The sequence below is a fragment of the Neolamprologus multifasciatus genome, chromosome 3 (assembly GCF_963576455.1).
Source record: "Neolamprologus multifasciatus chromosome 3, fNeoMul1.2, whole genome shotgun sequence".
In the NCBI taxonomy this organism is placed as follows: domain Eukaryota; kingdom Metazoa; phylum Chordata; class Actinopteri; order Cichliformes; family Cichlidae; genus Neolamprologus; species Neolamprologus multifasciatus.
The window spans coordinates 7,976,663-7,991,777 of record NC_140441.1 but is presented as its reverse complement, the minus strand read 5'-3'; the positions used below and the strand labels follow the sequence as shown (position 1 = coordinate 7,991,777).

General features: G+C 39.6%; 1 protein-coding gene across 1 annotated transcript; it reads left to right on the top strand.

Annotated features, from left to right (window-relative positions):
* Positions 1–4,614: 4,614 nt before the first annotated feature.
* Positions 4,615–14,807, top strand: LOC146521385 (uncharacterized; the record flags this gene model as incomplete). Its single annotated transcript, XM_085155391.1, has 4 exons — positions 4,615–4,834; positions 5,056–5,157; positions 6,066–6,389; positions 14,483–14,807. Coding segments are annotated over 4 exons (690 nt in total), but the record flags the coding sequence as incomplete, so codon positions are not given.
* Positions 14,808–15,115: the final 308 nt, after the last annotated feature.

The window sequence follows — 15,115 nt, the reverse complement described above, 5'->3', positions numbered from 1 at the left end:
CCTTCCAGTGACCTTTCATGACGGTAATTGCAGGCATTGGTTTTTATTAGACTTTTATCAAGCTTAGAAACGAATTTAAATGAACGAACCTTACCTGACCTTGAGTGATTGCCCACAACAACCGAACCATCCACACATGGGCCAGCACAGGACCACCAGTGTGTCTGCAACTGGCCTTGTGCTGGCCCATGTGTGCCACCTCTGGCAAACCTGATCTGGGCCACCAAAGGGCCGTCATTCTTTGCGGTATGTGGGCCATGTGTAAGCACATTGCTATGTGGGTATATTAACTTGGTTAATTTAACAAACATTTGTGGGTGATGTAGCAGCTGGAGGAGTCTGCGGCAAACATCTTAAACAGCAGGACGTTACATCCTGTGGTGTCTTTGTATGCAAGGCAGCTATAATGGTCATGGTGTATTGTACTTGAATAAACACTAGGGTACAACGGATCACGGTTGTTCCGTAATCCAAACTGATCCCACTCCACGGTTTGGTACGCACGTGATGCGAAGATTCAAAAAAGAAAAAAGTATGTGTATGGTGCGCGTGGTGGGTCTGTCAAGCGATACTGGGTCTGTTAGCGCTAGCGGTCCAAGTGGAGGAGCAGAGGAGTTTTCGGTATTTAAGCAGCCCTTTGCTGCCCAGTCCGACCGGGCTAAAGCTATTACAAAAGCTACTGGGGTGTTTAGCTGCAGACGTGAGGCCGTATTCCGTTGTGGAAAGCAAGGGGTTTAAACTATGATGAACGTACTTGAGCCATGCTATGATATCCCGTAGCGCATCCACTTTAGTGGCAAGATCGTTCCAAGCATGTATGAGCAGGAAAAGATTTAAGTTATGGCTGAACTGTCCCAGGCATCTTCTGTTGCCCTAACTACTACAAATGGGTGGACCTCCAGGGCAACGGAAAGCTACGTGACCATGACAGCTCATTATATCACAGCAGAGTGCGATATAATGAGCGGTATGTATTAATGTAGGGTCTACCTTACAATATAAAGCGCCTTGAGGCGACTATTGTTGTGATTTGGCTCTTTATAAATAAAGTTGAATTGAATTGAGTGGTAGATACAAAGCCCTATATTGCCCTATGTTGTACCATTTTTATTTATATTTTAACAATTGCGTGGAAGCTGTGGTAGCTACTGTGGTAGCATCTGCCCTTTTCTATGCAGTGGCCTGCTGGGGGAGTGGATGCACGGACAGGGAAAGGAGCGGGATTGACAAACTGGTGCGGAGGTCTAGCTCTTTTATAAGCTTTATAGTTTATGTCTTGCATATTTCCAACCATATCCATAATCACATACTGTGTATGCTACCATTGTATATAGTGTATTATCTTACTTAGTTTTGTTCGAGTGTTAAGTACAGTCTACAGTAAATGCTATCCTGCAAACATGTATATGTTTATAAGTAGTGGCGCAAGGAATCTAAAATCTCACAGTTTGGATCGGAGCACGGTTTTAAGTCATGGATCGGATCAATTTTCGGATCAGCAAAAAAAGAAACAAAGACAAAATTTTAACATTTACTTATTCACTTATTGAAGTATTTTTTTGCCTGTTAAAAACACTACTCAAGACTCATTCCACGCAATTGTTAAAAAATAAATAAAAATGGTACAACATAGGGCAATATAGGGCTTTGTATCTACCACTCAATTCAATTCAATTTTATTTATAAAGCGCCAAATCACAAAAACAGTCGCCTTAAGGCGCTTTATATTGTAATTTAGACCCTACAATAATACATACCGCTCATTATATCGCACTCCGCTGTGATATAATGAGCTGTCACGGTCACGTAGCTTTCCGTTGCCCTGGAGGTCCACCCATTTGTAGTAGTTAGGGCAACAGAAGATGCCTGGGACAGTTCAGCCATAACTTTTGTATCACTACCCCACTCTTCCACAAGTGGGGTCAAAAATGACCCCAAACAGTTCCTATGGAATCTTCTATGAAACTTTCATTCTTAGCAACTCTGACTGTCCCACTTACACTTCTGATGGATGAAGAATTACTTTTTACACAGTAACATACATGATTTATAGTCAGGGCTGCACATAAGTGGTCCGCAGGTGCGCATTCGCTGTCAAAATAAAGGTATTCCCGGAAATTCAGAGAATATGCGCTTCTTTTGCGGTGGAGGAACACCAAAGTAATTGCTTACAGAGCTTGCTTCTTCGACATCTTTAAGAGTTCTGAACAAATGTCTGTCCTCCTCCAGAACATCTAATGTACGCAAACGAGCGTTCCAACTTCTTATCTGGTACGCGTCTTTTATTTTGACAGCGAATGTGCACCTGCGGACCACTTATGTGCAGCCCTGTTTATAGTTTTCTGTGCATTTCAAACATTGTCCTTTCTGATGTTTTTTTTTTTTTTTTTATATCTAAAGTAACATGGCTGCTATGAGGCCAGCAAGGATCCCTGTGGCCCTACAAATGATCCAGGACGGATGGGATGAAGAGTCCATCGGATGCACTGACTCAGAATCTGACATCTCAGATATAGAGGACCCAGACTATTGTCCCCCCCACTGAACAAGGCCAGTCAGATACAGAGGAGTCCTCTGATGAGTCCTCTGAAGAGGAAATGGATATTGAGTCTAACAGAATGAGCCCCTCTTACTGCTCTAGCCACAATATTCTGAATTAGTCAGCCAGGGCTTGCACCTGGGTCTAGTACTGTCTCCCCAATTGATGTATGGAAGATGTTCATGTCTGATAATATAATGGAAGAGGTGCTGACATGCACAAACATGGAGGCACTAAGAGAAGCCACAGGCAGGGGAAAAGAGTGGAAAAATGTAATCAAACATAAGCTCCTGGCCTTCATTTGATTGACCATTCTTGCAGGAAGTGAGAAGAACTGGGATGTACCAGTTGGTGTGTTTTTGGGAGTCCTCTGCATAACCCATTGTTCAAGGCCACTATGTCAGTTCACAGATTTGAACATATTCACCATTTCTTGCACTTTGAGGTCAAGAGGACCAGAACCTACCGACTGAAAACAAACCACATGGCAGCTTTCCGCTACATATGGGGCCTGTTCCTGGTCAACTGCAGGCAGAAATTCATGCTCAGTGATTGTGTTACAGTGGGTGAACAACTTGTGACTTTCAGAGGGAAGACCCAGCTTCTGCAGTATATGCCGAGCAAGCATACAAAAGTGATACAAGGATACAAAAACTGCAATTTCTTAAAATTAATGAAAAAATAAATAAAAATGCAAAGGGCCTCATGTCACAAACATGTTTTATGAGGAATACCTCAAATATGAAAATATTACAACTCTTTGTTTTAAAGATTTCAAAGAATAACAACAGAGTTTATAGCAAAATGCATTGTTCCTATTTGGGGTCATTTTTGACCCCACTCGTGGAAGAGTGTAGGTATTGGTAGGTTACATTCATGTTTTTAAATTGTTTGATCACACACAAAGGCCACTTCCTTCCACTGTGTTTGAACCAATGAAAAGCTGGTGCTCAGAGGAAGAGGGCGGGCTTTACTTGGTGTCAGTGAGAGAAATGAAAAAAAGCTCAAATGAGTGAGAAGGACGATGAAGGAAACATCTGTGCTGTGTCTGCTCTGTAAGTAGAATCTCTGTGTTTGTTTGAATTCTTGTACTTTGACTGTCTGCTCTCCTGATAACTGATGATGGACTATACTTAAAGTATAGTTAGTGGTGCACATAATCATAATGATCACTTTAAGTGCTGCTTTTATAAACAGCTCAAACTGTGGTAAAAGACCATGATGAGGCTCAACTGCATGGATACTTTCATGTCGTGAGAAATTTGAATAAAAAGAAAATCCAAAGATAAAAAGAACAAGTGGTAGAAACTTAAGGTTCATAAGGACTCCAGGTTTCCCCCAAAAATCCAAATACATGCTAGGTTAAGTCATTATTAATATTTATTTATTTATGTTTTATCGTTTGTTTGATTAAGTGTGAGAGATACAGATATTGACGGGGTCAGGTTATGTTAAAAAGTATAAATTGTTATACATTGTTCATTGGTTCAAAGGTACCCCACACTTTTTTTTTTTTTGCTTGTCTGTTCTGGTATATTTTTCATTTGCACTGTTATTCTGCCAGAGTACTCATATTTACAAGACGGCATTGAACGCCCCATTGGTGTGTCAGAAAAAACTATTTTGTACATATGTTCCTTGAAGGGGATTGGAGCCGTTCCTTTCCACCGCAGCCAAGGGCTAGGAGTTGAAGAGGAGCTGCTGTATGTTTTTGTCAATGACCTGATTTTGGAAATAAAGCATATGAAGTGAGAAGCAACTCCCGTAGTCATCCCTGCCTTAAAGCTGCAACATAAGCACTGCACTTTTTCAGTTCTTTGTTGCCCAAAATGTATTGAAAGTCATGACTGGCACCAAAGTAAAAATAAGCAGATATAGAAGACACAAGTTTTTGGTTTGTGTGGAGTTGTTCTTCATGTTCAGTTAAATCAACCTGAGTGTCATTTCTCTTTAGTTCTGATCTCACTGCTGAGCTGCACAACAAACCAAGGTCAGTAAAGAACATGCTGGATCACTGTCACAGGTGACACACTCACCTGTCTGTGTTTCTGCAGGTTTCAACATTCACAATGTGACGACAACTTCATGACTGTGTTTGCTTTATTTTAGGGAACAACACCACCACACCTCCACCTACATCCACCTCTCCTCCTGGTTCCACCTCCATCACTCTTCCTCCATCACTCTCTCCTCCTGTTGTCTTTGTGTTGTCATTTTTTACATCATCTACTCTTACGGTTCTGCTGGTGTTACTGGTGTTACTGGTGAGAAGATACATTGGTAGGAAACTTGAAGGTGAGACTCACACTGTCAGTTTTACATGTGGTTTTATTTTCCTGAATAATCTACTCATTTATTATGAATAGATGTTTTTTATTTACATTCTCTGCACATGCAAATAATAATTGTTACAATACAATAAAATATAGAAATAAGTTTACAGCAAGTTTTTTTCATAAATAAAATTCCATATTAAATTTTTACAGTAAATTACACTTACATTTTGATCATTTCAGCAGATCATGACAGAGCTGAGGAAGATGACATTAAAGATGACATCACATACAGCGACATCAGAATATTACAGCGTCAACAACAGTCAGTCGACCAAAGCAGAGGTAATATTGCTTCTTTTTCTAATTTGTCTTTCGGGGTTTTGTGGTTGTGAGATTTGAATGTCAGGAGAAGCTTTATTTTATAAAATGTGAACACTTCAGGAAAGTGTTGGTTTCTAGAACCAGAAGGGATTTAGGAAAATGCTACATAGCTTGACTTTTACGCTAAATACATAGACTGTATGAGGGCATCACACAGGCACAGATAGATGCTAATTAGAGCTAATTAACATTAAAATATATCCTAGAATTTCACTCACGAAAACTGGTGCTCAGACTTTTTGTATGGTTTGTTAATACAGTGAAGGAAACCTTTAAATGCAGCAACATTTTTAGAACGTATTTCCTCATGACTGTGAAGATATGTTCGCTGACCTTAACCTGTCCAATGTGCTGGTTTTAGTTTAATGTTTAATTTTCCTGACTCTGAGTATGGTTGATTTTATAATAGACAAGAACATTATGGAGCATGCAAAAGAGGGCTCAAAGTGAACAAAAGTATTTTGTTGTAACAGGAAAATTAAAAGAATATTTTTTAATTGCTTCATTATTCAAATTAAATTAATTATAAAGTTTAGTATTTGGTAGTTTGTGTAACATCCTGTCATGCTGACCAGATACATACATACATAGATCCTGACGATGAGCTGTTGTATTTTCAGTAGATTTTTTAAAATAAATGTCATCAGTGTTTTTAAATATTATATTTACATCCAAATTGTTTATTGTGTAAAAAATTCTGAAATAGCAACCCCCCCAAAAAACAAACAAACAAAACAAAACAAAACAAAACAAAACAAAACAAAACAAAACAAAACAAAACAAAACAAAACAAAACAAAAAACAAAACTATACAATAAGTTCTGCAGCTGCACTGCATGCACTGATGTCCTGTCTTTGTTTTACTGCAGAGAGTGATTCAGCTCCAATCGATTCAGAAGTGAGAACTGAAGGCGTCACTTATGGAGAAATCATTGTCAAAGAGCAACAAAAAACCCTCCCCTGCTGTGATGCCGAGACAAATCCCACGAGTGAAACTGATCACAGCCCAGAATCAGCAATTCAAAACAGCAACATTGCAGACGTGGAAGCAGAGCAACTGCAGACGGAAGTTTCAGGCTGTCTCAGTGATGAAGAGCTCCCAGCATCCCCCAGCAACATCAGCATGGAGGAGAGGAAGTCACTCACATCACTTAGTAATGACAACAACATCATCATCCTTCCAGCAGACAAAGGTAGGCGCATGCTTTTTCTAATCCAGAAAATGTTGTCACTGCTCAGGGACAAAAATGCATGCGAGCGCCTGAAAAATTACCCAGGATGTGGTTACAGGAAGAAGGTGATAGATTGTCTGAGGCAGTTAGAAAGGGACAAATTTAGCAAACATACATAAACAGGATGCACCTTTAAGACCGCATGCCTGTAGGATCAACTTGGTCACCTATAACATTTCTGAGTTTCTGGCTTCGATCCTCAACCCGCTGGTAGCTCTGAACTCCACATCCTGATCACCTTGGATTTTGTTGAGAAGGTGAGAGATGTCATTATGGAGGCAGATCTTGTACGATGTTACATCTCTCTTCTCTTGCGTTCCAGTCACTGATGCGTTGAAGGTAATTTGTACGAGATTACAGACTGACCCAAAACTCAGCAACAGAACCACTTTCAGCACCAATCAAATGTTTCCTTTTCGAACTGTCTTCATTCCATTTAAGATAAGATGAAATAAGAAAGGCCTTTATTAGTCCCACACATGTGAAATTTGTTGTGTCACAGCAGAAAGCAGACAGTTAAAGTAGTAAAAATTAAGGTCAACAATGGGATAGGATAAGACAAACAACAAAATTGCACTTTGTGTTATTGCACCTGTGTGGATATGTGCATGTGGTTAGCTGCAAAATTCTTTGTTATGGAGTCTGACTGCAGTAGAGAGGAAAGACCTGCAAAATCTCTGTGTCCCGCATCGTGGGTGTTGCAGCCACTGACGGGTCTGCTCAGTGCTGTCAGAGGTCGTGTCCAAATTCATGGGCTGCATCCTCCTGAGGCCGCATTTGTAGACCGATTACGTCACAGCGACACCTCGAAGGCTGTCCAAATTCGTAGACTCCTCCGAATGCAGCCGACAAATGCGTCCTCCTTTTCCCCCGAATTTGAAGGATGGGTCGGGTGTGTCCTTCGTGGCCTACCATATCCCAGAATTCATAGCGCGGCCCAGCCAAACTCCAGTTTCCAACAATGGCGGCTGCTACTAAGTTTTAAAATTACTCTTACTAATCTTTCTGGGTCACAAAATAAACTTGTAACATATTTTCAGGTGAGAAAGTAGCTGTGTAAACATCAAATATCTGCTCGGTTTATCAAGATATCGCATATTTGCAAAAGTGCTTCGACGTTTTCGGAGCATCTGCTACCCACCAGCTCGATAGCAAGCCAGGAGCTCAAGGGTTACCAATGCGGCCGAGAACGGCACAACTCCCGGCACATCATTTTCAGATCACCACGGACTTTCGCTACTCAGGTTAAACGTAATATATAAGTCACTTAGACAACCTAAAATGTTATTGTTGGGCTTTTTTCAGTGTTTTGTTTGTTCGTGAGTAAATCGGTTTGGCTGAGATTAAAGTTATTAGATTAGATTAGATAAAATAAAACTTTATTAATCCCCCGGGTGGGTTCCTCCGGGTTTTTACACAGCTGAATAAACGTCAAACAGAAAACTGATTAAACAGAAGTGTGAGACGGTCGAGAATTTACGCCAGTGTCCTGTTATATTTTAGATAGCAAGGAGCAGACGGCCGAGTTTATTAAATTCCACCGAGACAGCGGTGACGCTAATCAGAAGGCTAGACCGTCCATTTTCACAGCCATTTACTTCCGGCGTACCCGACCTTCTGAGGACCCGGCCCACGTAGACCACGAAGGCCGGGTCATCAGGAGGATGCAGCCCATGAATTTGGACACGACCAGAGTCTCTTGCCAGCACTGAGCAGCTACAAATACCCTTCACATATTTGGGTCAGCACTAGAGGCAGAAACATGGGTGTGCCGTGGGTTCCCCGCCCACTGTGGCCGACTTGTACACGGAAGAAGTAGAAAAGAGAGCTTTGTTATCCTACACTGGAACACCACCAAGTCATTGGTTTGGGAACGTGGATGATTACGCGGATTACGTCCAGATGAACAGAATCAACCTTTTGCAGATTTATTTATATCACCTAAAATGTTTTGGGGGTCTTTTTGTTGTTTTTTTTCTTTCTTTCTTTGCTGTATTTACTTTTTTTGCAGCATGAGGGTCTGTGAACCAAAATGTGATCACATGTGATCATGGAGGATTGTTTCCAGCAGTCCAGTCATCAACATAAAATGTATTTATTTAATTCGTTTTCTTTGAGCCACATTATGTCTTCAGTACTGTGGTCTCAGGTACAGGTTGAGCTTGTATGGCCCAGATGTCGGCGTGTTTTGACTTTTAGCTGTGTGGTAACTGGATATTAAATCAAAAAGCAGCTCAGATGTTTCTACTCTCTGCTTTTGGCTCACACGCCGGTTACAAACAGGATAAATTTGTTATTAATAATAGGCGCAGGATGGAACATATGAACAGACTAAAGGTCTTTAACTGTAGGTTTTCAGCCTGTCAAAGTGTCCCTTTAATACAATGAGTCATTTTGACTTAAACGTCTGCATCTAAAACCACAGTAGCAGCTTCCTGCTGCCTGTTGTTCAGTCGAGTTAACCACAGCTTGAATCTAAACATTCTCACCATAGTGTGTTGCTGCTTGGCTAAGAATAGGGTTTTGAAAACACGCTTGCTTCCTGCTCTGTGGCGAAGTGTATCAGTCACCATGAAGAAACAAAAATAGCAGCTTTGTGGTCATCCACCTTCGTTTATTCCCACAGAAACAACACCCAGCTCTTTGTAGTCATTTCTCAGAAGAGCAGTTAAGGAGGGGTACAAACTGTGAAATGTGGTTGCTGTTTATAGAAGTTAAGCTCTGAATAGATAAAAATAAATGAATAAAAAGTTTATCAGTGTAAAATGTTTCCCTGTAGTTGTAATAATATACATTCGATATACCTGCAGAAATTTACACATCTTGCAAAAAGTAACCCAGCGGCAAAATAAGATGTCACGTATGGACAAAAAAAGTCAGAGGTCCAGCTGCTCTTCATCTTTAACTGTGGGCTGATCCTGTTAAATTTGATTGGATCAGTACTTCTCAAAAGCTGGACAGGGACATATTTACCACAGTGTAAATGGCTGTAAACATTTGGTAATGAAGGAGAGGAAGGCTGTTCCATTCATATATGAAGTAATAAATAAAAAGTAGGTTTTTAGCTACTCAGTTGCCCTGCTTTATATTTTTCATTTCATGATGGAACAAATATTTCAGGTGGTCTGGATTCTGCTTTGTAGATGCAGTTTTTTTTTTTTTTTTAGCAGATTAGTGTTTCAGACTTGTTTTAAGTCTAATGGATCATCCTAAGAAACTGTCTGTCTAGGTGGAGAGAAGCTCCCGAATCAATTCAATCCATGATTTGATTCAATTTGAATCAGAAAAATTTGGTGTCAGACAGTCAGAAATATTATAATTCTGATCACTAATCAGTACATATCCATATTTTTATATCTATAAAAAGAAAGGTGACACTTGTGAGACTTTATCAAAGGTGCCTTTGTGCCAAAGTAACTGAAGATAAAACTCAGAAAAACATGAAGGAGATTTTCTTCAGTTTTTGTTCTGCAGTAGAACAAAAACTGAAGAAAACCGTGAATCGACATACGAACATTACCTGGACTGGTGAAGTGAAGCAAAGTTACAGAGGTTTTTATTAGATACAGCCATGCATTTTGCATAATATTAAAAAGTTTCTTGTCAGAAGTCATTTAAGTAAAAAAGAAAAGAAAAAAAAAACACAGTGGCCAACAACGCTGTAAACAACTGTAGACTGCAAGTGAATGGGAAACTGTTCTTGTACTCGGACAGAGAGAGAGCTGTGCATGAAGTGTGATTTGTATCGTTGTGGGGACAAAACTGCAAGAAGGGATTCATGACGATGTTTATGTGAAGCGTAGTTTGGATCGTCTTTTGCTGCTGGTTCAGTGAATATTGTTTGGAGAGAGATAAAACCTGCAGCTTCAGAATCAACGCAAAAAAAGACGTAAACACAAAGTGCGGACCCGCCGACGCATCAAAATGAGTAAGCTGTCGGCTTTCTAATTAATGTCTTGTTGTATCTCTGTTGTGGTCAGTGCTTTCCTCTATGCTGCTGCATGCTGGGGCAGGAGGTTGAGGGTCACAGATGAAAATAGACTAAATAAACTGATCCACTGGCTCAGGGGGTTGGAAGCTCATCTTGTAACTGGAAGGTTGCTGGTTTGATCCCCCAGCTCTGTATGTCCTGGTCGTTGTGTCTTTGTGCAAGACACTTCACCCTGCGATATACAGCCTCGATTCTGTCAGTCTGCCCCAGGGCAGCTGTGGCTACAACTGTGGTTTGCCTCCACCAGTGTGTGAATGAATAGTGAAATTGTAAAGCGCTTTGGGTGTCTAGAAAAGCGCTATATAAATGCAAACCATTACTAATGTTATGGGGATGGAGCTCTGTTACGGTGGTGTCGGAGAGGCGAATGTTGTCCAAGATAAGGACAATGTTGGATAATACTTCCCACCCACTCCATGACATGCTGTCTACTCACAGGAGTATGTTCAGTGAGAGACTGAGATTACCAAAAAGCACCACTGAACAACACAGGAAATCATTCCTGCCTGTGGCAATCTCCCTGTACAACTCCTCCTGTATTGTTTGGAATTTCGTCTGTTACTGTTACTATTTTTATAATTTCTTCTTGAAGCAACTGTAACCTAACCCACATAATTTCCTTAGGGATTAATAAAGTCTTCTGAGTCATTCTGAAATTTTTATTGAGCCGTTTACCCCGAGTCCTAAAGTCTATGTTTATTTTCTTACTCTTCTTATATTTATTGTTTGTTTAGTTGCACTGCTGTAACTGGAGCCTCATCATCTCGTCTCTCTATATACTGTATGTAGCGGAGATGACAATAAAGTTTACTTTGACTTCAGCGAGCAGGCGCACCGAGGGCTCTCGCGCTCACTTTTCGAGTATAGAATTTAGAAAAAACATAGTTTCAAATTATAAGTCTGTATCATGATGTCTGGTGTTTTCGTGTTTTCGTGTTTGTTGGTTTGTTTTTATTTTGCTTTATTTTTATATTTTTGAAACCCGGCAAAGAAGGAAATGGCTACAAAAACAATTCAGTGTTCCCCATATCTGATGAAAAACCACAGACTGAGCAGCTGAAACGCATTTTTATAATTTTTTATAATTTTTTAATTAATTTTTTGTACATTTGTACATTTTAAGGACTCTTCGATTTTTGGAGTGTTTTTTATGTATCTGTATTATATTATACATACACATTAAAAGTGAATCTCTGTCCAAAAAATGCAGTCAATTTACTTTTTACTCACTATGAGCATCATTCATTATTCTCCACCAGTAATTAAGGTTAGGATATGTATTGTTTTTATTCCAATCCATTCTTCTTTTGCAGCATTTAAATAACCTTGATCAGATTTGATGGTTTTGTTACAGACTTTAAAAAAGTGTTTTGCTTTTCTTTCACAAATGTGGGGATTAAATTGTGTTAAAATGTACAAAACAGTGATGTCATGTTTTGTGACGAGGACCCAGGCACAGAGAGACTTTAAATCTTATGATTTAATAAAGAAATTTGCAGATTTACACAGAGATGGTAAAATTATGATGACTGATAACGGAGATGAAGACAACAGACGACGAGGACAGGGAGGATGCAGGGACTGACAGAGACAGGGAAGACGTCTCATTGTGACAAGTAAAGTGTATCTTGCCTGGCTGGGCAGCTGTCCTGGTGCTCAGCACCCCCAAAGCTCTGATCCTAGAATCGCCCCTGGTCGGGACAATAACTGTATTGGTAAATCTTGTTACATGCTTTTGTTTGCTACCTGCTAAGTTTAGATAGTAGCTGATTAAGCTCAGAAACCTTTTAAAAACACCAATTGGGAGCTATGAGAATGTAGGATGTTGTTTTTATTCAATTATTGTTCCTTATAGTTTATAGGTTTATGTTTGTTCTACAAATGTTACTGGTGATGGTCGGTGTGATGCTAGCTGCTCGATGTGGTTAGCCAGTCCCCCAAGCCACATCACAATAGGGGGAGGTATTAAAATATAGATACTTGCTTTGGTTACAATCAAATGACTGAGTGTTAATAGAACCACAATATTTGAGGTTTTAAAAAGCATTTCAAAGCAGTACATTGTGAAGCATTGTAAATTAAGTTACATTTGGTTGTCAAGAGGTAATGAGGATTTTAGGTAAGTCTCCAAAGTTGATTCTGTTCATCTGGACGTAGCGTTTTGTGGGAGAAACATTTCGTCACTCATCCAAGTGACTTCTTCAGTCTCAGCTGACTGCAGGTTTCCCCAATCTTATAAAAAGTACGTTTGCATAATGACTGAAACCAGCCCACTGAAGGAACAATGGGCTGGGAGGTCAGTTCCTTAATCTTAATTATGCAAATTCTCATGACTCTCATGATTCTCAACCACTGATCAACGGCATTGATGGTGTGGGATGGTGTTCGCTCTGTGTTGTAGAGTCATAATGACACCCAGTTTGTGCTCAAGTGGATGATGAGAATCAAACCTTAGATACTGATTCATATGCGTAGGTTTATATGGCAGCTTTTAGATGTCCCCCATTACTGATGGAAATCTCACAGTCTAAGAAGGCTAACCTGCCACTTTTCTTATCCTCCCTGGTGAATTTAACCCTTTAAAGCCGGTCGGAGCGGGCACGCTCTGTTTTGCGTAACTATTTTTAAAATCCGGTAGCACTGCAACCACGTAAGCTAGCGCAATAATGTTTTTTGCATATGAAACCGGAGGAGTTGTACTTACATCTTATGCCATCAGCTTGTCCTCGGTCACAGTTTCCTTCCACATGTAGCTTTGCAAAAACTGCATAAAAAGCGCTTGCAGCAACAAAAACATAATATTCCAGAAACACACTTTGCTGATCCGATCAGCTGTTCATAACACTTCCTACGTCCATCATGGACGTAGGATCGCATCTTATCGCATCTTATGCCATGCGATAGTTCACATGGCATAAGATGCGATAAGATGCGACATGCGTGAACTATCGCATGTCCGCCATGACCTGCCCGAAACCGGAAGTGACGTCATTTTGCGGAAATGTAGTTTTTTTTACCATCAAGGCCAATCAAGTTATGTTTGACTTTATGACTTTCTGTGTCGTTTCTGGGATGCTTAGGACTCATATTGCACTGCTGGAAATAGTTTATTTTGATGCATATGCTGCTTTTTTGCAAATTTGCATTATAATATTTATTTTCGTTTTTCCTGCAGCATATAAAAATTGGTGTATTTCAAAAATAAAACTATGAAGACACTCAAAATAAATTTCCTGTGGTGGGAAACTATTTTGTGCAACTTTTTTGTATTTACAGTTTTGAGGGATAAGCCTCTTAAATTTCTCTAACTAGAAATATATGTTAAAAAAAACAAAAACGATTTTCAATTTTTTGTAGTTTATTGCACTTTTTTTGCAATTTATGTAATTACTATGCACTTAATGCAGACATATTATTAAGATTTGGGCTATAATGGTTGTATTGATGTATATCAACTTGAAATGCTCCCAAAAATGTCTCTACAGCATGTAAAAATATGATATAAGCTCTGGCGGACTTGGTTCTATGGTAGGTCTTAAAGGGTTCATGTGTTCGTCCACCAAGTTAATGTGATCTGTGAAATGTAGCCATTCCCCAACTCTCTGTAAATGGTACGCATGGCCATTGATCAGTGGGTTTTGGTCAGTGGTTGTTGATCATTGGTCATGAGATGAACAGAATCTAATAATTTTCATTTCAATTTCTTATTTTGTTTTATTTTATTCTATATCTATGTATGAATGGATGAGTTGTACTGAGGCAATGCAGGTCCCAGTTGTTCACTTTCAAAACAACTCATTTTGTGAGTACCAAACTAGATGTCTATGGTCTCTATTCAAATTGATATCCTACTGGTCTTTTGAAGAGGTGCCACAGAAGCAAAAAATAAAAAATGTATGGAGGATTTTTTTTTAGAATCAAGTAACTCAAATTACTCTGTGAATCGGTGCAGCTCCACTGCACAGTCTGACCTGGGACTGTGGGTCATGCAGAGAGATTGGACATCTTGGAGTTCAAAGCTTGTAATCATGTTTCCTGTTGTTTGAACTGTGTTTGTGTTCAGACTTTAAACCAGAGCCAGATGTCGTCTACTCTTCACTGAAGTAGTCCACCAGTCCAACCACTGACGTCCAGCTGCTGGTCTCTTACTGGTCCATCCAGAACTTCAAACCAGAGGACATCCATGCATACAAATGATTAGTGTGTCTGTTTGTTTCCAATTATTTGATTTAAAAACTCACAATCTTAACCAGAGCTGTTTCAGTACTTAAAATCAACAATGATTTAAAAACAATAACAGCAAAACACATTTTAACATGTTTTATTTTGGCACTTTGTTCTTGTTCCCATGACAGTTTTACTGCAAGATCAATAAACTTCTGTTCTCACTTGTTTTTCTCATGCTTGTCTGTGTCAGTGGCTGTTCACAGCACACAAGGGCTTCAGTGTGACTACGATCAGCAACGTAACCATAGTTTAGAAAATTCGTTAGGATCAGAAGTTTTCTCTTAACCTGTCATATTAAATAAAGGTATTAAAGTTGCAGCCCCTGTGGTGCAGTCACAGAAATGGCCACACATCTGAAGACAAAATAGTGGCAATACAAAACATATATTAATTCAATAATTAATAAAACTTCACTTGAAAGACAAAAAATATTACTACATGAATCTGGCCGTACTGCATCACTGATTCA